The sequence below is a fragment of the Eubalaena glacialis genome, chromosome 3 (genome assembly GCF_028564815.1).
Source record: "Eubalaena glacialis isolate mEubGla1 chromosome 3, mEubGla1.1.hap2.+ XY, whole genome shotgun sequence".
Classification (NCBI taxonomy): Eukaryota; Metazoa; Chordata; class Mammalia; order Artiodactyla; family Balaenidae; genus Eubalaena; species Eubalaena glacialis.
In genome coordinates, this window is record NC_083718.1 from 166,596,013 (window position 1) to 166,618,408 (window position 22,396).

Sequence of the window (22,396 nt, forward strand, 5' to 3'; positions counted from 1 at the left end):
GGGGCCTCCTGCCAGCACCCCTTTTCTGGGGGAAGGAGATTCTGGGATGAAGGGCACCAACTCCTCAGTAGCACCTCTGGTTTGTTAATTCCTCTCCTGCTGTTAGTGAAAACAGCAAGGCCTTGGCCTCTAGGAGCACCCATCACCCTAATGGGCACCCTAATGAGCAGTGCTGGCCCCAAGAATCAGGCTTTTCCATGCAATTTCCTGTCCAAGCCTTTCTGAGCAGTCAAGGGTCAGAAAATTGCACACGCGAGGCAGACGCCTGGGCCCTTATCTACAAACCACCACAGAGGCCACCTCCCCTTACTCCAGCCCAGACCCCTAACTCATGGGTTTCTGGAGGAATGTTCTCTTTCTGGCCTGACTCCAACCCCACCTTTTAATCCTGTCAGGCCCACCCCCAGGAGCAGAGACCTCATTTCAGACCTTGGGAGCCCCTTAGGGATGGGGTGGGGGAAGCAGTTACTTCCGATGTTTGGCATCCTTCTCCGAAGCCTTGGTGTCACCATGCCCACTGCCTGCACTGCTTAGAAACATCTTGTCCAGCCCCTTGAGTGACTCCAGCAAGTAGTTCTGGAAGGCAGTGAGGGCAGCACAGATGGCAGGCCCGCCGAAGCCGTGGGTCATGAGGCTAAAGTGTGTCAGGCAGCTCTGCACTCCGGGCTCCAGGATGAGTGCTGGGCGGGTGTTCCCCAGCGGTGAACGGTCCTGCGCCATCAAGTCTGCAAACTCCTTGCAGATCTGCCTGGTGGGGGAAGGAGGGTCAGAGGTTAGAGGACAAAGTTCTGAGTCCAGGGAAGGACCCACCACATACTGGGTACTTTATATACATTATATATATGATTGCTGACCCAATAGTCTACAAATGATGATCATACCCGTGTTAGAGAAAAGTAAACTAAGGTTCAGAGAAGTTAACTGATTTGCCCAATATCACACAGCTAATAAATAGCACATGCCAATAGCCTACGATTTCTTTTTCTGTGGGTGTCCTGCCCACATTCCAAGTCCAGCTCAACTCCTACCGTATCCAGGAAACTTTCCTTGATTCCCTCTCCTACTGCCACCTCCACCCAAAACAGCCAGTGCTTCAAGAGGTTTGTCTATGAAATTTTTGGGGAACAATCCAGAATCTGCCTTAAATAACTGAAATAATAGCTAGCAGTGAACATGAATTGAGGCCTGGATGCTGTGCCAAGCACACTGTGTGTATCATCTCACTTAATCCTCACAACAAATCTATACTGTTATTATCATTCCTATCACATGGAAGAGGAAACTGGGTGGTTTCAGACAGGTTAGATGACCTGCCCAAGTGACTAGGCTGGGATTTGAATCCATCTCCAGTTTGCAGCCATTATTCATTTCTCTATGCATCCTGTATGTGGCTCAGGCAGGAGAATCACTTGTGTCTCACCTGTGCATCACCAAGGAACCTGGTCAGCATCTTAGACATGACTGGGACCCAGGAAGTGCTTGATGAGTTAGCTGATTAATGAGTGAGGTGAGCCCTGCCCTAGATACGTTTCTCCAGCTCCAATATGAGCAGCCTCAAAGGCCCCATGAGTCATGGCAGTCCCATGAGTCTGTGATTCCAATTCTGCCTAGGGGACCTGAGGAAACCTCGAAGGCGGGAGGATGGAGTTGTGATTTGAAGGACTGTGTTAGGTGGGGGACTGGATGGTGTTCTAAGCAGAAGAGCAAGCCCAAGGACAGGAGGGCAGGAGAGAGCAAGTGGGTCAGTTGGAGTGGGTGGAGTTTGTGCAGACCAGATTATGGGGGCCCTCAAAGGAGTCTGACTTGACAGAATGGTGGTTTTCAAACCCGCCCCTGTGTCTGTCTCTTCTTGCAATGGGACCCTTTCTAAAAACTAAATCTTAATGGAACACGAGTTCATTAAACAGGCCCTGCGGCATCCCTACAGAACCTATTTTGAAAATCAATTGCAGTAGCAGTGGGAGCCATTGAAGGCTCTTGGGTGGGGATCAGTGCATGTGCAGGGAGGCTGGGGGAACAGAGGGGCGCTGGGGTGAACGTCCAGGAGTGAGATTGGGAGACCAGAGTTGAGGTGGCATGAAAGTGGTGGTGAGGGAGGCATCAGTGAGACTTGCAGAGGGGTCAGGTGTGAAGTAAGGACAAAGGGGGGTCAACCCAGGGGTCTGGGTGGGTGTTGGTGCCCTGATGGAGGTCACTGGAGCAGAGGGGCTGATTGGCAAGGCTCAGGCAGGGGGAGCAAGGCCAGAGAACCTCAGACCCATGACGGGACTGGGGCTGGTGGTGCCCACACATGGACTTATGTAAGCCTGTCTGTGACACTGTGCTGATGTATAGAACCCAGATATGTTCACATGTATCCATGTGTGCCCTGTCGCGTGCACAGCATGGAGCCTAGGTGTGCCTGTGTGCAGTGCCGCATGTACCATGTGTACATCACATGTACACGAGTGGTATCCGTTGTGCCCATGCTTGGTGTCTGTGTGCATTGCACCAACATGTGCCTGTACACGGCACCCATGACAGCCTGTGCGTGGCGCCCTCACTCACTTGGCGGCCAGCAGCATGCTCTTGCGGCTGTGCAGTTCCCCAGGGTCAGCATGCTGGCGGCACAGGTACTCGGCAGCTGCCTTGGCTGGGAACTCGGTCTCACAGACGTAGCCAAAGTCTCGGGCCAGGTGTACGGCCTCTCCTAGGAGGGAGGGGAGGCAGAGAGATGAGCCGTCACTACAGCCAGGTGTACCTTTGAGCCTGGAGCACGGCCTTGACCCTCCAACCCCTGACCAGCGCCATCCTGCTTCTATATATATCTTCTCTTGATTCCCCTCTCAGCTCTAGACGCAACCCCGCTGCCCTCCCTTGGGGCTACCTCAGATGGGCTCTGAGCTCAGGGGTGGGAGCTGAGCCCACCAGTTGTCCCAGAGCCTGAACTCAAGATGATCGAGCTGAGAGTCACCAGCCTCCAAGGAAGGGACTCTGACCCCCTCATCTCTTTACCACATCCAAACACTGGCCACTCTTCCCCCCATACACACACACACACACACACACACACACACACGCTCTCTACTGCACCAGCACATGCACATGTGTGCTTGCATATACACTTAAAGACTGTACACATATATCACACACACCCCTTACTTATACATGGTGCACAGAGAACACACACATGACTAAACACACCCTCCTGCATTAGAGACAGCCACACACAGTCACACTGGATGACACAGGTCCCCTCAGGCCTCACCCTCTACTAGTGAAGTCAGCAGTGTCACATTGGCGGCCTTGCGACGACCAGCTGGCAAGTTGAGCCCAATCTTCTCCAGCCGTTCCCGCAGGCACCGGCCCCCATTCTTGGACTTGGCCCTTGCCATGCACACAGAAAGACGGACACACACTATGAAGACAAGATGAAGCATGTATGCTAAGTGGCCCAACAGGGCCTTGCTGCCTCCACCAACCCTGCTGAGGCTTGGGTCTGGCCCTGGGGACACTCTGGGATCTCTATTTACCTGATCCAAATCTCCTCCTAATCTCACTGGTTTTGCAGCCAAGACGGGAATGGGGGGCCTAGCACGCAGCTCCAGGAACCCCTCACTTCTCCCTAATCCTCTCAATAACAGGGACAGCCCAAGGTGGGGCAGGATGGACCAGCATCTTAGGGTCCTTTTTCCCACCTGAGCACACCAACACAGCTACCCAGGGACACACAGGGAAACACACACACATGGGGAGACACTGTTACACACACAGCTGCCCAGGGGCACATAGACACACACACAGATGAACACACACTGAGGGCCAAGAATAGAGACACACACACCAATAGAGACAGACACACAGACTCAAACACCCAGGGACACAGTCAGAGACACATGTTCACACCAAGTCAGGATCCCAGGGACATTTGTACAGACATTCACGGACTCATACAAGCCGCTCTGGGATGCTCAAAGAGACCAGGAATAAGGAGATACTCCCACACCTGCACAGATGCAGCCCCACACAAAGGTAGACAGGTAAACACACATATGTCTAGCTCCACGTGCGCATGCAGTCACACACACAACATACACACTCACACAGAGTAGAACACTGTAACCAACACATCTCACTAAAGGTAACACAGGAAACTCACACTCACGGAAACATATACTCCTGGCCACTCCTACACCACATATACACACACATGCACACATGCATACACACAAACACTATCCTCAAACATATCAAAGCTCATAGCCCTGAAGCAGAAATACCCTACCCAGGCACAAGGACAGGCACAGAGAGAGACAGACACAACTATGGAGACAAACCATGGACCCCATGCTCCCCACCCCAAAACACACGCACCAGAGAGGCCTATACTGACACAGGGAATGGGCCTTAGGTCCTGGGGATCCTCTTCCTGAGGGATGGGATGAAGATGGCACTCTCCCTTCCCCAGACCCAGCCTTGTCCATCGTGTCCAGTGTGGGTGAGTCCTCCATCCCTTCTCTGTACCCAGGGCTCCTCTCTACCCCCGACCCCCAAGCCCACAGACCCATGGGAGCTGCTGAAGACCTAGGCCTGCCCAGAGAGCATGCACAATTCCCCAGGGAGACTGAGGTGGAGATGACCCTGTGGCCTGGGGTGGGGCCGGCCCCTCTCCGATCCCCTGAGAAAGTCTGAAACGACCACACATTTTAGCTTTGGCACTGTGCAGGAAGTTGTGGGCTGGCCTTCCTACCTGCGAAGGACACCACCCAGGAGAGAGGCATTGAGGCACTCGGGAGGTGAGAGTCGCCGCTGGACCTCCCCCACTGTCACCTTGTACTTGGACGTCGAGCTGAGCAGAGAGAGCCGGCCTGGCACGGAGCAGAAGACCTCACTGGGGTTCGTGATGCCGCCAACCAAGCTGTCTTTGGCCAATGAGAGGGCCGAAAGGCTGCTGGCTTTGGAGGGGATGGGGACTGTGAAGCAGAAGCAAGAGCAAGGGAGAGAGAGACAACACTGAGCCAGGGGCCACCGGACATGGGCACTAGCCAGCTGTGGCATGAGCGCATTGCTGAAGCACCAGCTGTGTGCTGGGCCCCATGCTAGCATGCTGTGCACACACAGCTGCATCTGTATGTCCCAGCACCTTTCGGAAGGAGGTTCTACTATCCCTGCTCTACAAGGGAAGAGACTGAAGCACAATGAGGTTAACGTGACTCACTCTAGCTCACTCAGCTAATGGGTGGTAGACATTAAACCCAAAGTTCTCTGGCTCTTGAACCCCTGTTCTTTCACTGAGTCAGGCTGGTTCCCTGTTAAAACTCAAACAGCTTCAGCAGTCTTGGAGTTTTGCCATGTGTAATCAGAGAGGGAGTTGGAAATAAGGAAATGGAGTATGAGCTGGAGGCAGGATTCCTGGGTCAGTGCAGCAGAGCCCAGCCAGATTTGCGCAATCACAAGCAATCCCTGATTACCCCCGCTCACTTGTGATCCCCATGTCTCACCCACAACCCCAGATCCCTGGGGGCCTTGGACTCCCACATCCCAGGGACAGGGAGGTTATGGCCCCATTAGGCCTCCAGCCCTGGCCCCTTTCCTGCCAAGTCTCTCTGGGATGGATGCTCAAGGAGACCAAGAATGAAGAGACACACCCTATCACCCCCTCCCCCAAATGCTCTCTAATTATCTACTAATATCTATGAAGGACAGGGAAGGAAATCTGAGTTTATTTTTTAACACCCATTTGGACACTCCTGGCTCTAAAAGAAAGTTCTTCCTGCAGTCTAACCTCCATTCTCCTGCTAAGCCTCAGGGGGAAGGGAGAATGACTGAGGCACTTGCTTCCCCTTGGGCTTCTCTTCTTTCAAGGAAGTGAGAGCCTTGGTAGAAAAGGCAGGCCTTGTGTGTTTGGGGAGGGGGATCAAGTGGGGAGCCTGAGGCCAATAGTCACTGAGCACTCACCATACAGATAACCTCACTGAATCCTCAGAACAACCCACCAGGGGGCTATGTTTATTATTCCCAATTTACAGATGAGGAGACTGAAGCCCAGAGAGGTAAAGGAATGTGCCTGAGATCACACAGCTGGTAGACTTAGTACCAGTAGCAAGCCCTGGACTATGGTCTCAAAGGCAGCACTTGGCCCTCCAGTCATTTGGCAAATATTTGCTGAGCACCTGTGTGCCAGGAACTGTGCTAAGCCTTGGGAAGGCAGAGGTAAGCAAGGCTGGCCCAGTGCCTGGCCTGGCAGAGCCCCTCCAGCTTTTCCCTCTCTGGATGCACATTCAAACCCTCCATCCCATCGCCCAGCCAGAAACCTCAGTGAGGCCCTCCACACTGCCCTCTCCCACCACATCCCATCCATCACCATGTACCAGGGCTTTCTTTTCTCCACGTGCCCTGGATGCAGCCACTTCTCCAGGTGTACAGGGACGCTCACTCATTTCCCACCTGAATTTCTGCACAGCCCCTGCTCCAGAGGGATCTTTCTGAAACACCCATCACTCCCCAGCCTAGAACCCGTCAGTGACTGAGAATTAAATTCCAGCTCCACAGCTGAGCAGAATGATGCTGCCTATCCTTCAGTGAGTGCCAACTATATACCAAGTGCTTCACATTAACAGCTCTGTGGAGATGCTATTTTCTGTCCCCATTTCAAGACGAAGAAACTAAAAGTTCAAAGAAGTTAAGATAGTACAGCAATAAGGAGCAGACATGGATCTTGACCTCTGACAATGGACTTTAAAGTTCACATTCTTAACTGTCATAATGCCCTCCTTCACCCTCCTTTGTGGTCCGGCCCTGCCTACCCCTTTTGCCTGGCCCTCCATCTGCCCTTTAGGCTCTCGACCCACACTGACCAATACAAATATACTGTAAGGCACATATATAAATTTATATTTTCTGGTAGCCCTATTTTTAAAAAGAAACATGTTAATACCAATTTTAATATATTTTACTTACCGCATATATAAAAATATTATCGGGACTTCCCTGGTGGCACAGTGGTTAAGAATACACCTGCCAATGCAGGGGACACGGGTTCGAGCCCTGGTCCGGGAAGATCCCACATGCCGCGGAGCAACTAAGCCACAACTACTAAGCCTGCACTCTAGAGCCTGCGAGCCACAACTACTGAAACCCATGCTCCTAGAGCCCATGCTCCACAACAAGAGAAGCCACCGCAATGAGAAGCCTGCGCACCGCAACGAAGAGTAGCCCCCGCTCACTGCAACTAGGGAAAGCCCGCGTGCAGCAACAAAGACCCAACACAGCCAAAAAAAAATAATAATAAAAATTTTAAAATTAAAAAAAATAAAAAATAAAAATATTATCACTGAAACATACAATCAATATTTTAAAAATTATTAATGAGCTATTTTTTTTTTAATTTATTTATTTTATTTTTGGCTGCGTTGGGTCTTCATTGCTGCTTGTGGGCTTTTCTCTGGTTGTGGTGAGCGGGGGCTACTCTTCGTTGCTGTGTGCGAGCTTCTCATTGCGGTGGCTTCTCTTGTTGTGGAGCACGGGCTCTAGGTGCGCGGGCTTCAGTAGTTGTGGCTCGTGGGCTCTAGAGCACAGGCTCAGTAGTTGTGGTGCACGGGCTTAGTTTCTCCGCAGCATGTGGGATCTTCCCGGACCAGGGCTTGAACCCATGCCCCATGCATTGGCAGGCGGATTCTCAACCACTGCGCCACCAGGGAATCCCTTAATGAGCTATTTTACATTCTTTTCTTGTACTTGGTCTTCTAAATTCAACATGTATTTTACACTTATAGCCCATCCTAATTCAGACTAGCCACATTTCAAGTGCTCAATAGCCACACGTGGCCCGTGGCTCCCACAGTGGACAGCACAGTTCTAGACTTCAAAGGGGGGAGCCCAGGAGTTAACATAAGTAAGTGAGATGTGGGAGACCTGCTACTTGGCCGAGTGCTACCATGGAGGATACACCAACATTGCCGGAACTCTTTGTTTGTTTTTTGTTTTTGTTTTTGCTGGAGAGACAAGGATTTGAGATTTCTAGGTGAAATCTCTGGATTTTTACTTTATTATTATTTTATTATTATTATTTTTTGGCCGCACTGTGCAGCTTGTGGGATCTTAGTTCCCCGACCAGGGGTTGAACCCATGTGCCCTGCAATGGAAGCATCCTAACCACTGGACCGCTAGGGAAGTCCCTGGATTTTTAAACATTGGCAACTGATTCAAAAATTTAGAAACCCAGGACAGGTCAAATGGAACGTGTGAAGCACCACCTGGGATGCGGGATGACTAGCTCACCAGCGTGTGAGCTCTTTAAGCCCCGCAGAACTGCTTGCTGTCTGTCTCAGGCGCCCTTCTCCATTTTACTAAGCAGGGCCTCCTCCTTCTCAAGCCTCAGTCCAGGCACCACCCCCAATGCAAAGCTTCCTAAGCCCTCACCCCCTGCTCCTTTTCACCCTCTGTCGCTGTCCTTACCACACTGAACCTCATGTCTGCTTCCTCCTCTGTCTTCCCCACCAACTGGGAGTGCCTGAGAGCAGGGTCTTGGCACAAGGGGGTGTCAGTGAATGTGGAATAAATGAGTGAAGCAAGGGCCCTTGAAACGTGGAATGGGAGAAAGAGTGAAGGCTCACAGCCAATGTATGCACGGGGTGGGGGTGGGGGAGGGTGGGTAGGGGGACCTCATTCCTTTTTTAGCAATTGATGGTAAAACTGCCCTTCCTCCCTGGGTCGTCCCTATTCAGGCACCAGCGAAGGGCCAACAGGTCATGGATGGGGCTGAGTGGGAGAAGTGGAGAGGTGGGGGGAGGTGGAGAGAGTAGCAGCACACACCCTACCCCAGGCAAGTTCCCTGTCCCCAGAGCAGGGCCAAAACTAGGGTGAGGCAGGTGAGGCGCTTGTCTTGGGTGCAAAATTTAAGGAGGCACCAAAAAACTCAGCAATCAAGACAAACAGTATTTTAATGCAATATTTTTAAAAGTAAAAATTAATGTAAAAATCCACGGTAACACAATATCACAAATTTACATAGAAGCAGGCTCTGATCCTGCTCTTGCACGACCCTGCCTCACTCCCCTTATCCTAATCCCAGCCTCCGCCCCAGAGTGAGGAGCAAGAATGTCCTGACCCAACAGACACACTGACACTGGACACGCAATAGCAGCCACGCCACGCCCCCCCCCCCCAGTGTCTCCCGGGCCCGTGCACGGTCTCCCTCATCACCTGTGTCCCTCTGCCTTGAGGGGACTTTCTGGGGTGATGGAACTATAACATATTTCATATCTTGACTGTATGTTTACATTTGTCAAAATTCATAGAAATGCACATCTAAAAAGGGTGAACTGTACTATATGTAAATTATACCTCAAGCGCGACTTAAAAAACTAAAACTATGAATTAATAAATTAACAAGAAGGGCAAAGTGACTGTCCTCTCTCCCGTGACTCCTAGCCAGAGGGAATGGTCAGAGGAACAGAAAATTCTTCTCTCCCCCAGCAGCCTCCTCTATCCAGCTTTTATTAAAATCTGGGGACCCCTGAGGCCAGGCACTGTGAGAGGGGAGAGAGACCAAAGCTGGGTGAAGCTGTTTGTGCATGTACAAACAGGGACATATGTGAGCACACGTGTCACACAAACAGACGTACATAAAAACTACATGCCCTGCCATAGAGCACTGAGGGTGAGACTATGCGTATGCACACTTACTCAACAACAAATACCGAGCCCCAGCTATAGACACATAGGCTCTGCCCGACTGTTGCAAGAATGTGGCAACGTGCGTAAGGATATCTGCAAGTGCTTTTGCTCCTGCTGATATATTTAAACATAGAGTATATGCCAGATTTATGCAAACATAGGTGCGGCTAATGTAGCACATGACAGGTGGACATGTGTTTGCGTGTACGAATTACAGACTTTTTTGCTTTCCCCACTTGTCTGTACCCTTTTCCTCAGAGCCTCTTCCTTCAAAAATGACAGAGGTTTGGAGGCCAGGGTTAGGGAAGCAGGTAGCCTGGGACAGGAGCAGTCATGAAGGTGGGAATTAACTAGCACAGATTGCAAAGCAGGGACCGGTGTTTGTCTCCCACACCACAGTGAGTCCTAAAGCTGAAGTGGTCTACCCATGGTGTCCCCCTGGTCATGAACGCAGAAGCCATTCACATGTGCACACTCCTACAGACATAGGAGTGTCCTACAGACAGAGCTCTTAGTTAGCCAATCTATCAGACAAGACTCTCACACACACACAAGTCTACACACTGTGTCCACAGGTGGTAGATATGGTCTGACCACTGATTCTGGGGAGTGTGCAATAGACTCTGTTGGAAAGTTGGTTAAAATTGCAAGTCTTTCTAGAAGAAAATACAGGAGAAAAATCTTTATGACCTTGGGTTAGGCAAAGAGTTCCTAATATAACACCAAAAGCATGATCCATAAAAGAAAATAATGATAAACTGGATTTCATTCAAAATCAGAAACTTCTGCACCTGAAAAGACACTATTAAGAAAATGAAAAGACAAACCATAGACTTGAAGAAAATATTTGCAAATCCTATATCTTATCAGGGATGTGTATCCAGAATACATAAAGAATTCTTATAATTCAATAGTAAGATATACAACCCAATTAGAAAATGTTCAAAATATGTGAGTAGACATTTCACTTAAAATGATATATGAATGGCTAGTAAGCACATGGAAAAGTGCTCAACATCTTTGGTCATTAGGGAAATGCAAATTAAAAGGATACTGAGGTACCATCAGGAAGGCTGTAATCAAAAAGACAGACATATCAAGTGCAGATGACGATGTGGAGAAACTGGAACTCTCACACTTTCTTGGTGGGAATGTAAAACAGTACAGCCACTTTAGAAAACAGTTTGGGAGTTTCTTTAAAAAATTAAAGACAAGCTTACCATAAAATCCAGACATTCCACTCCTAGGAGTTCAAGAGCGGTGAAAACGTATGTCCACACAAAGACATGCGTGTAAATGATCATAGCAGCATTATTTATCCTAGCCAAAAAGTGGAAACAACCCCAGTGTCCATCAACTGAAGAATGAATAAACAAAATGTGTTACATCCACACGATGGAGTACTACTAACCAATAAAAAAGGAATGACCTACTGATACAGCCTACAACACAGATGAACCTCAAAAACATTATAAGTACAAGAAGCTAGATGCAAAAGTCAGCATATTTATATGTTCCATTTATATAACATGTCCAGTATGGGCAAACATATAGACAGAAAGCAGATCAGTGGTTGCCTAAGGCCTGGAGTGGGAATTAATTACAATTGGGAATGGAGGAATTTTGGTGGGTGTTGGAAATGTCTTACAACAGACTGTGGTAATGGTTACACAGCTCTATAAATTTACTAAAAATCATCGAACTGTACTCTTCCAATGGGTGAATTTCAGGTATGTACATTTTACTTCAATCAATCAGTTAAAGAAATGAAGTTCCAGGGCCATAACTCCAGGGATTCTCATTCAGTAGATGTGAAATGGTGTCCAGGAAATCTGCATTTTTTAACAAGCACCCCTGGGGATTTGATGCATGTGGTCCCTTAGATCACACTTAAGGTACCACTGGTCCAAAGCCTGGGGGGAAGGGGCAGCAGGAGGAAGGCAGACAGGAGGGGTCGTGACCCTCCTCCCAGCCCACTTGAGTCCCCTCATCTCCCCAGTGGGACCTGCTGGTTAAGTTTCCTTCTCACCAACTGCTAGAGGGTTTCTTTTATTTTTTTAATTGAGGTATAGTTGATGTACAATATTATATAAGTTGCAAGTGTACAACATAATGATTGACAATTTTTAAAGATATATTCCACTTATAGTTATTATAAAATAATGGCTATGTTCCCTGTGTTGTACAATATATCCTTGTAGCTTATTTACTTTATACATAGTAAGTTTGTACCTCTTAATCCCCCACTCCTATCTTCCCCCCCCCTTCCCTCTCCCCTAGAGGGTTTCTTTTAAATATAACTGCTACCGTTCACTGCCCTGCTCTATGCTGCCCTCAGGTACAGTCCACAGTCTATCTGCATGGGCACCGGTTTTTTAGTCTCATTCTCGGGCCAACGGTAGCCTGGGAGGCAAGTGAGACAGGGTTGTAGAAGTGCAGGGTCAGATTCCGTCTTTACATAAAATTTTGATATTTCGTTTATTGTGGATATTTTTTGCATTAAAAAATCTTAAACATATTGCACTAAGATGTATTATTTATCTTGATTACTGAGCTTTTAGGCGCCCTCCTAAATCTTGCCTCAAGTGAGTTCCTCACTTACCTCACCCCAGTCCTGGCCCTGCTTGTAGATTCACTTGGAATCCCAGAAACTCCCCATCTCCCTTTTCTTTCCTCAGATCCAGGGAGAGCAGAGAATTTACATCATCCCCTGTCCTGAGACTGGACAACAGAGCCCAGCAGAGAGGGATTCCCCACCCCCAATGAGGCAACTACCCCCTCTCCTCGGAGGAAAGGAGGACTATCTCAATTCTCATCCCCAAACCACTCCCCTCCAGCTGTGACTGTATAGCCTGAAACCCACGGAGATTTTTAACCTTTTTAAACCTGTCTGGCCTTCCAAAGAGAGGGCATACGCACGTGCTGTTCCTAATGGAGTGAAAGTAGCTCGGCCCTTTGTACACCCCCTCTCCAAATGCACTCAGACTTCAAAACCGGTCATTCAACAAATCTCCTGAGCACCTACTGAGCCCCCTGCTGTCTCTCCTTCAGGAAGCCTCCCAAGTTCAGGCACTCACTGCTCCTCTTCTGAGCTCCTACTACAAGGTATACAGACCCTGTTCACTGCCTTTCTTGGCTGGGAAATATTCCTGTCCATGTCTGTCTCTCAGGCCAGTCCTGCCTGCTTTCTGTGCCTCTAGGACAGGTCACAAAACTGAAAGTGACAAATGTGGGCAGAAAACTGAGGGCTCCCCACTTCCCTTCGGGTCAGCCTCAGCCCCATCTGCCATCCTTGCCCCACGCAACCCTGGCTACGACGGGCTGCCGACCTGGAAGTGTGTGCTGGGGCGGGGACTTCGCCTCCCCTCCCCTGCGTGGAGTAGTGAAGATTTTACAACCTCCCTGGACGCACTGTCGAAGTCGAGACCCGAGGCCTGCCTGCGGTAGCAAGGCTGCTTCTGGTGCAGGGCTGGGGCCGCCTCCCTTTCACAACCTAGGACTCCAACCGCCCGTGACACAGCTGCCCCTCCCGCCAGGGCCGGGAGGAGCTGGAGGAATGAATCCTTTGCTTCAGCTAGCCAAGAACGACCTTCTATAATTCCAGGGCCCGGGTCTGAGTGGGATGGTCTTCCACCGCCCCTGGCAGGTGCCAGAGGACTTCAGGACTTGACCGGGGCTCCTGATGCCTTCAGAAGGGCCTGAGGGCGAAGAAGGACGCTAATCAACTGCGCCCAAGTGGCTGGCGGCGTGGCCGGAGTTCCGCAGTGACTGCGGAGGGTCCGAACGAAAATTACCCGCCGCGTGGGGCGTGGAGGCTCCAGGGCGCAGGGCTCCAACCGGGCCACCTGCTTAGCCACAGCTGGGTCCCCCGCCCACGCACCCCGCCCCGAGGTCCCGACCTCGCAGATTGGCTCTGCCGCAATGACCCTCTCTCCTCCTCAAAGGCTCGCCACGCCAGCCGAAGGACAAGCTCGAGACTCAGGAACCAGCCTCTTCCTTCCGTTGGGAGCCCCGGCTCTCGCCCCTCCCCCTTTGCTGCATTGCTCCGGGCTGTGACTCGACGTCCGGGTTGGGGCCCCCAGGGTGCAGTTCCCAGCTCAGGTCGCCAGGCTCCACTGGGCCACCGACGGGCTGACACTGGTGTCCGGCCGGTGTGCGCGCCCGCGTCGGCGACATCCCGAACAGCACCAGCGCCCACGTCCACCCCCCACCCGCCGGAGCCCGTGCGCAGCACTCGGGACAGTCCGGGCTGCACTCACTGTGTTCTTTGGGGATCCCGGCGCACCACTAGGACCCGGGATTTATGAAAGCTGATGTCCTTTGAAAGAAACTAACTCGAGGCAATTTTGGTTCCTTCTTGGTAGCCAGTCTTTTGTCCTGGCTCTGGCCAGGGGATTGGGGTTTAAGGTACTCAGAGCCCCACCTGATCCTTCTACCCTCCCCCAGGGCAGAAATCCCCAAGCTCCTTCCCAAAATGCAAGGTCCTGGCCTCTCGGAGGGAGTCAGTGAGCCCGAGCCCCCATAGCCTGTGGAGCCAGGGCAGGAGTCAGAACTGGGGATCAAGACCATGGTTGAATCTCCGGGTGGACAGCACAGCGGCAGGCTCTTGCCGCTGCAGACCGAGCTCTCCCGTCGGGTTCAAAAAAATCCACTAAAGCAAGGCAGCGGCCGCCAGCAAGGAGCTGGCTCTGAGTGTACACCTCTGCCCGGACTGCAGGCAGCCTCCCCAAACCCCCAGCTCCAGGTAACAGCCCCAATACCTGGAGCCCCCTTCTCCCAAGTTCTGGGAGGCCTGTCTCCTCATCTGACCCACACGTACACCAGGTGGTCCAGCTAACTCCCAGCCCCAGGTAACTCAATCTCAACTCCTGAAATCCAGCTCCCCCCAACCCCTCCCCAGGACTCAAGGAGGGCAAACAGAGCCCAGGCTTGAATTCACTCATTTGAAAAACAACTTGAGCCAATCCCGGGGGGAGCAGTGCCTGCCCCAGGTACAGCGGGCTTGTCTGTGCCTGCATATTCCTCTCTGCACCTGCCCCAAATTTATCACTGGGCCTCTCTGAATCTCTGTCTTTCTCACCTTTCCCTGTCACAGTCAGAACTCATAAGCCCGAAAATCCACTGGAGGGCAGATCTCAAACCCCTAGCTTTTCCAAGGGCAGAGAGACACAAACATCCTGAAAATACACAGGGAGCAACCCTACATGCTTAAAGATCTTCAGTGCCAAAGAACAAATTCTGGGATACAACAGGGACCCTGACCCCCATACACATGGAAATTACACCAACATAACAGACACTCGTCACACACAGCAAGAGACACCAAGAAATACTAGGAAAGCAACATATAGACATGTACAGGATCCCAAACTCACATAGACACCAACACCCAGGCCCTGACCTTCCTGCACACAGCCCGACACAATAGTCACACACCAGCTCCCCTAATCCTAAACTGCTGAAAGAGGGGGAAACCTCAAGGCCCCCCAAGGTCCTGCTAGGAAGGGAGGGGCAGAAAGCACTAGACAGGCTAGGAAATGGTAAGGCTTGGTAAAGTGGAAATCATTTAACGACATCCATGGGAATAGCACTCCCATTAACACCTCTTAGGAAACAGAGAAGTGGTTTAACTCGTTTTGCAAATTAACTCCAGATCCAAAAGAGTGCCCTCACCTTGGTAGGGAAAGGCCAGGCCAGCCAAGTGAGTGTGGTGGGGCTCCCGCCCACCTCAGACTGCCGGCTCTGGGGCCAACTCACCAACCACCGCAGCTGCCCAAGCTCTGGCCAGGCCTGCAGCCTCCGCAGCCCCTCCACTGGGCTGTAAAGAGTGACCGGTGGCCACTGAGCTTGGCGACGCACAGGAGGGACACGCCACAGGGGAAGAAACTGGGTCTGTGTGCCGGGGCCTGCACCATCTCGCCCGGTTCTGCCCTGGCAGATGCACGCCATTCCTTACCTTTCTTGATCACGGACTGGTCCAGGAGGCTCATTCCCGGCTCGTCCATGGCCTGCAAATAGGACAGGGTGGTGGTAAGGACGCTTGTAGATCTAGTCTCCTTTCGCTTCCCAAGCCCCTGCTGTCCCCGCTCCCTGTCCTGTCTGCTTCACCCAATGCGCACCACCCGTCGCCTGCGGCCGGCGACGGGCGGGACCAGGATTCACCGGCGCTCCACCATTTGCGGCTGAGTTGGAGCCCTGGGTGCCTCGCCACGCCGTGCAAAAGGGGCATTTTTGAACCTTAGACAGGCAACTCCTCCACTTCGCTTCGCTCCAGGCACAGGCTGCTCCAGTAGACCACGACTGGGCATAGGTGCCCTACGTTGCCCAGCGGAGAGAGACAGAAGTGGTTCAGCCCCTGCCCATTTACTCGGCAAAGGGTCGCCGCCATCCAGGCACCTGCTCACGGACTCAGTGCCAGGCCGCCCGAAAGGCCAGGCAGCGTCTAACTCAGGACGTGGGACGCATCCTGGGAGTCACGAGCAAGAAGTGGCAGGCTGGGAGAAAAGTCGGGTTCCTGCATTGGTCACTCTTTGCCTCCAGCCAGGTCCTAAGTCACCGCAGCGGATGCTGGCCCATCCTGGACCCTTCGGGCCTCACCTGCAGGTCCTCCAGGCCCGGCGGCACCGCCAGCCCGGGAAGGCCGAGGGTCGCGTCGGCCAGGCCGTGCGCGCCGTCGGCCAGGCCGTGCAGGAGCCGCGGCACAGCGGCGGCGTAGTCGCGGCGCGGGTCGAGGCCCAGGGCGCGGGCGGGCGGCGCCAGCAGGCCGGGCGGCTCGTCGTGGGCGCGGGCGGCGGCGCGGGGCGCGGCCCAGGCAGCCTGCGGAGGCTGCGGCTGTGCCAGGGGCGCCAGGCCACCGTACGGGTCCCCGGCCAGGTGGGGAAAGGCGGCGGCGGCGTCGGACGCCTGGCCGTAGGGCAGTGGCGGCTGCGGGTAGGGCGGCGGGAAATAGGGCGGCTGGAAGTCAGCGGCGGCGGCGGTCGGCGTGTGGCAGAGCTGCGGCGCCGGCCCGTAGGCCGCCTGGGGCAGCGACGACAGGCGGGCCCCGCTAGCCGCTGGGCCCAGCCCGTCGGGGCGCTCCTGGGGAAGAAGAGGGGCGCGTTAGGCGACCCATCGGCAGCTGAAAGGACCCAGCCCGAAAGGACCCTCCGCAGCTCCCGAGGGGCCAGCTGCCGTCCTGCCCGCTTCCCGGGGCCCGAGGTCTATCTCTGAATGACCCGTGCGCGCGGGAGCCTTGGGCTGGGGACAGCGGTCTCCGGCGCGCAAAGTTCTCAGCGGGCGGAGTCGCTGTGGCCCCCTCCCTCCGAAATTTCGTTGGAGGAGGAGGTTCGGAAGGTTCAGCACTCAGGCTCCCGGATCCCCGGCCCGGTACGCCCCGGTGTCCCCGGGCCCGAGACTACTCACCATGGCGGAGTAAGTGTGCACCAGCATGGGGCGGGCAGCGCGGGGCGCGAGGCGTGGCGGCGGCGGAGCCCTCGCCCGACGGCGAGCTCTGCGGGAAGAGGTACTGGGAGCCTGCACGGCCCGCGGGGGGTCACTTTGCGGTGGCGGGGTGCAACCCAGCCCCGAGCCCAACAGGCATCGGGTCCTCAGCAGTGGGCGCCCCTGGGCAGGTCCATGGGGGCGGGATGTAGGCCGGACGGGCGCTGATCGCACTTGGAAAAGTCGATCAATGGGCGCCCAGCGCCCGCCCTTCTTCCTCTGAACGCAGCTTGCTCCATGCACTCCAGTTATAGTGGCGGGGGCGCGCCGGGCCTCCGGGGGCGCGCATTAAAGAGACACGCTAGGGCCGCTTTCTCCCAGCTCCCCAGCGACAGCCCAAGAGGAGGCGTGGCTTTGGCGCAACCCCCTGGGAAGGATATAGGGTTGTGATTCCAACCCGCGCTGGTCTGATCGCTTTCTAGGCTCGAAGGTCCCAGTCACCTTGAAACAGAGAAGGATTCGAGGCTGGGACATAAGGGCCCTAGTTTGCTCTCGGCCCTATTGCACCTTTGCCTTTGAGCAAAGCACTACTCCTCCTCGGCCTCAGCTTCCCTGTCTGTAAAATGGGTATCAGTCCTTTCTCTAACCACCTCACCGGATTACGGATGAGGTGGGCAGTCTTGCCCACACACCTGTGTGTGTGTGTGTGTGTGTGTGTGTGTGTGTGTGTGAGTTGGGGGCCATCACAGCCTCTCTGCACGTTTCTGGATCAAGGGTGATCCAGATCCCTCTGGATCTGAGGGTGCTTACTTCGCTCAGGCTTCCCCCAGCTGGTAACTCCCACTGCCAAGCCAGGGTCTGAGGAAGTTGGAGACACAAACTGGCCCGACAGAGAGAGTTGCCTGACACTGGGGTTGGGCATCATGAGTTCCACCTGAGAAGGGCTCAAGATATTTCTGAAGCCATGAGGGCCTGGACTGACTGAGTGTGGGCTGGTCTATACCCAGAGGATGTTGAGTGAAGCTGTGTGTAACTGACATCATGTGGACCGTGTGCTATCATCACACTAATATGCACAGGCTGTGTGTTTGTGTGTTACCATGGCAGGCACTGGCTGGCTCTCAAGCATGTTCCACTTCCTGCAGTCACTCTGTCTTTCTTTCCTTCAAAACCCAACCCTCCCTTCCTAAGGAACAGGGACAAGGATTACAGAAAGGGAAATGAGAGGAATGCTAAGGGGAATGGGAATTAAGAAAGCAGATGGAAGGTGCTAAAAAAAAGTAATAAAAATAAAAATTAAAAAAAGGAAGAGGCTCAGACCAGGGCAGAGTAGAAATAATCACAGCAAACATTACAGAGTGTGCCAGACTCTATGCTAAGTACTTGATGAGTATTGAGTTATTTAACTCTCACAACAGCCCTATGAGATAGAAACCCTTATCACCCTCATTCTCAGTTGAGAAAAGTGAGACACAGAGAGGTGACATGACTTTCCCAAGATCAAGGTGCTAGTTAAGTGGCAGAGCTGGGGTAGTCTGCCTCTAGCCTCTTTCTGGGTTCAGAATTACTATTCTATATTGCCTTAGACTCAGGTGCCTAGAATTTAGTCCTGACTCCGATGGACTGTGTGATTCTGGGCAAGACCTTTTTCCTCTCTGACCTCAGTTTCTGCAACTTCAACAATAACAATAAAAAAGTATGGGAAGGGGGGCTTCCCTGGTGGCGCAGTGGTTGAGAATCTGCCTGCTAATGCAGGGGACACGGGTTCGAGCCCTGACCTGGGAAGATCCCACATGCCGCAGAGCAACTAGGCCCGTGAGCCACAACTACTGAGCCTGCGCGTCTGGAGCCTGTGCTCCGCAACAAGAGAGGCCGCGATAGTGAGAGGCCCGTGCATCGCGATGAAGAGTGGCCCCCGCTTGCCACAACTAGAGAAAGCCCTCGCACAGAAACGAAGACCCAACACAGCCAAAATAAATAAATAAATAAATAAATCAAACATACGCATCTGATTCAAGATCCTCATTTAAAAAAAAAAAAAAAAAAAGTATGGGAGGGGGACTTCCCTGGCGGTCCAGTGGTTAAGACTGTGTGCTTCCAATGCAAGGGGCGTGGGTTCAATCACTGGCCAGGGAACTAAGATCCCACACGCCATGCGGCATAGCCAAAATTTTTTTTTTAATTATTTAAAAAAAAAAGGTATGGGAAGGAAAAGAAGACGAGATGTTTTCTTAGGCCCCTTTCTAATGAAGTGGAAGATGAGAAAGTAAAGGTAAAAATATTGAGCTAAATTAGAGGAGAAAGGGAGATAGAGGTGACACCATTAACCCATGGGAGGTATGTGGAAGAGACTTGAGGAGGGCATCCCAGAAGGCACACGGCAGGTGCAGAGCTCAGGTCTGGGTCATCTCAGCCTGGGAGGCTTTGGGGGAATGAGGAGGCTAGAAGCAGGCAAGGTTTCATCACTAAGAACTTTCCAGAAGGTGGAACCACCAGCTAGGGTGGTAAACGAAGCAAAATTGGGCAGCTCTGCAACTTCATGCCTAGGACAGATCAGAGGTCAAGAGTATGTTTGTGTGTGTGTGTGTGTCTATATGTGTGGATATGTGAGTCAATGGTGAGACCCCTCTTCCCCCGACCCTCAACTTCAGCCACAGGACATTAGACATCAGGCTCCAGGACTGGTGTATGTGTGACAGTGAATGCATGCAGGTCGGTGGACCCCTCTGGGAGACGTCCAGGAGCAGCGAGGCTGATGATGCCTGTGCCTAGCTCTGGGGCTCTCCTGCTCTCTCCAGTAGGCTTGGGAAGGCCAGAATGACAGGAAGAGCTGCCTGCCCAGTGACTTCCTTGGGTTTCCTCACCCTACTTCCCTGCAGCTTAAGACAACCTCTTCTTGCTTCTTTCTCCTCCTTTCTAATCTGACCATTTCTCAGTCTTCTTTTCTTTCTTTTTTTAAAAAAAATTTATTTATTTATTTGGCTGCTTTGGGTCTTAGTTGTGGCATGTGGGATCTTCGTTGAGGCACGCGGGCTTCTCTCTAGTTGTGGCGTGGGCTCCAGAGCGCGCAGGCTCAATAGTTGTGGAGCATGGGCTTAGTTGCCCTGCAGCATGTGGGATCTTAGTTCCCCGACCAGGGATCGAACTCACGTCCCCTGCATTGGAAGGTGGATTCTCAACCACTGGACCATCAGGGAAGTCCCTCAGTTTCCTTTTCTATCTCCCCTCTTTTCACCCACATCCTTAAAGTCAGTTATTCATTCCCAGAGTTGCAGCTTCTGCCTTTTCTTCCTATCTACACTCTTCACTAGTGAGTTCATCCCCTCTCAAGACTTTAATGACTACCTGTCTGCTGTTATCTCCCAACCTTGTTATCTCCAGTCTGTATCTCTCACCAAAAATCCAGACCCATAGATGCAATTGCCAGCTGGATATTTCCTCCAGACACCTTGTTGCAGCCATCTGAGACTTTCCAAGGCCCAAACTGAACTCAACATTTCCTCTGCCCCCACCACCAACCCCAGCCTGCCTCTCCTCCTGTGTTCTATAGTTCTTTAAATGGCACCACCATCCTTCAATTAAGAAGAGCCATCCCAGCCTCTGTCCTTTCCCTCACCTCCATAAGCTAATCCTCATAGAGTGTTGTCATTTCTAATCCTTAAACATCTCTCTCCATCCTCTGTCAGCATCTTAAACTACCATACTCTTCCTCATAGACCAGTAGTTCTCGAAGTGTGGTCCCTGGACCAGCATCACCTACAACATCTGGGAACTTGTTAGAAGAACTTGCCAGTTCGTGGACCCCACCCAGACCCACTGAATCAGTAACTCTGGGAGTGGGGCCCAGCCATTGCCTGTAAGGTGGCTCAGAAGCAAAGTCAAGTCTGAGAACCACTGCCTAGACCATTGCAACAACCCCCCACCCCCAAATGGTCTCCTGCTTTCATTCATATCTCTTCTTCCACAAAAATGACTGGACCATGTTACCTCCTGACTGAAAACTCTCCTGCGGCTCCTCATGGCTCATCTTTGGGGAAAAAGATTTTAAACACCGTAACCAGCATTTTAGGCTCCTTGCAGCTGAACCTAATCTTCCTTTCCTGCCTCATGAACCAGTTCACAAGAAGAAGATGAAAGGAGAAAGAGAAAATATGTCTAGTCTAGCGCTGGGCTTGGTACATGGCAGGTGCTCAGCAAACGCTTATTAAATAAATGACGAATGAATGAATGAGTTTATGAATCCCTCAGCCTACTGAGGGATCCTTTAGGAAGCCTGCATGTGAACATGACCCTGGGTAGCTAGACATAGAACCCAGGTATAATCTGGGGAAGTCACCTGATAAATGAATGATTTCGCTTATGGCTACTAGGGAGATGGATGTTCTGTATGGTCTGCTGCTGCTTTGGGGGCTCCTCAAGCTTCCGGGTCCTGTGGTTGCAGACTCTATTGCCCTTCTTGCTCAGGACCAAGGGGCTCCTCACTTTCTGAGGCATGGAGGTGGGCATTGTTGGTTGCCCACTCTCTGGAACACACGCACACATGTGGAGCCCTGGAATGTGCACAGGGGTACATGTGCAGACACTCCTGGACACAGAGGGCACAGAGACACTTATGGGACACATGGGAACACAGGACATATATTGACACATAGGTACGTATGTTCAAACATACATGGGCTCCCATTTGGCATACTTGCCCTACTGCTCTTCTCCCAGGCTCAAATCTTTCCCTCTCTTTTCAAAAAGTGAGTTTGCATTTGTTTTGGGGTTTTTTTTTTAATTAATTAATTTTATTTTTGGCTGCATTGGGTCTTTGTTGCTGCGCGCGGGCTTTCTCTAGTTGCGGCGAGCGGGGGCTACTCTTCATTGCAGTGCACAGGCTTCTCATTGTGGTGGCTTCTCGTGTTGCAGAGCATGGGCTCTAGGCACGCGGGTCTCAGTAGTTGTGGCACGTGGGCTCAGTAGTTGTGGCTCGCGGGCTCTAGAGCACAGGCTCAGTAGTTGTGGCACTCGGGCTTAGTTGCTCCGCGGTATGTGGGATCTTCCTGAACCAGGGCTCGAACACGTGTACCCTGCATTGGCAGGCGGGTTCTTAACCACTGTGCCACCAGGGAAGCCCTGAGTTTGCATTTGGACTTTATGTTAAGAAAAGACTCAGGCCGGCCTCCTTTATTGTTGACACAGCCACCCTCCTCCCAGCCTTAGACAACCTTCTGCTCTGGGCCGGGCTGTTTGCAGGGTGGGGGAAATCAGGCACAAGGAGATGCTGAGGCGCCACCTCGTGGTTAGATCTCACAACTGCAGCTCAGGTCCCCCTTTC

At 52.3% G+C, this 22,396-nt stretch overlaps 1 protein-coding gene across 1 annotated transcript; it reads right to left on the reverse strand.

The window, feature by feature from the left end:
* Nucleotides 1-465: 465 nt before the first annotated feature.
* Nucleotides 466-17,085, reverse strand: TFAP2E (transcription factor AP-2 epsilon). Its single transcript, XM_061186806.1, has 7 exons — nucleotides 17,059-17,085; nucleotides 16,255-16,734; nucleotides 15,614-15,665; nucleotides 4,730-4,952; nucleotides 3,248-3,366; nucleotides 2,548-2,689; nucleotides 466-748 (listed from the first exon to the last, which is right to left on the reverse strand). The coding sequence occupies exons 1-7, from the start codon at nucleotides 17,083-17,085 to the stop codon at nucleotides 466-468; spliced, it is 1,326 nt and encodes a 441-aa protein (XP_061042789.1).
* Between the last annotated feature and the right edge of the window lie 5,311 nt (nucleotides 17,086-22,396).

Coding starts and splice junctions, on each gene's coding strand:
- TFAP2E (XM_061186806.1), bottom strand. CDS start 17,085: ATGCTGGTGCACACTTACTCCGCCATG. Junction 3,367..4,729: donor CTGGGTGGTGTCCTTCGCAG/GTAGGAAGGCCA, acceptor GTGCATGGCAAG/GGCCAAGTCCAAGAATGGGG. Junction 749..2,547: donor AGCATGCTGCTGGCCGCCAA/GTGAGTGAGGGC, acceptor TTCCCCCACCAG/GCAGATCTGCAAGGAGTTTG.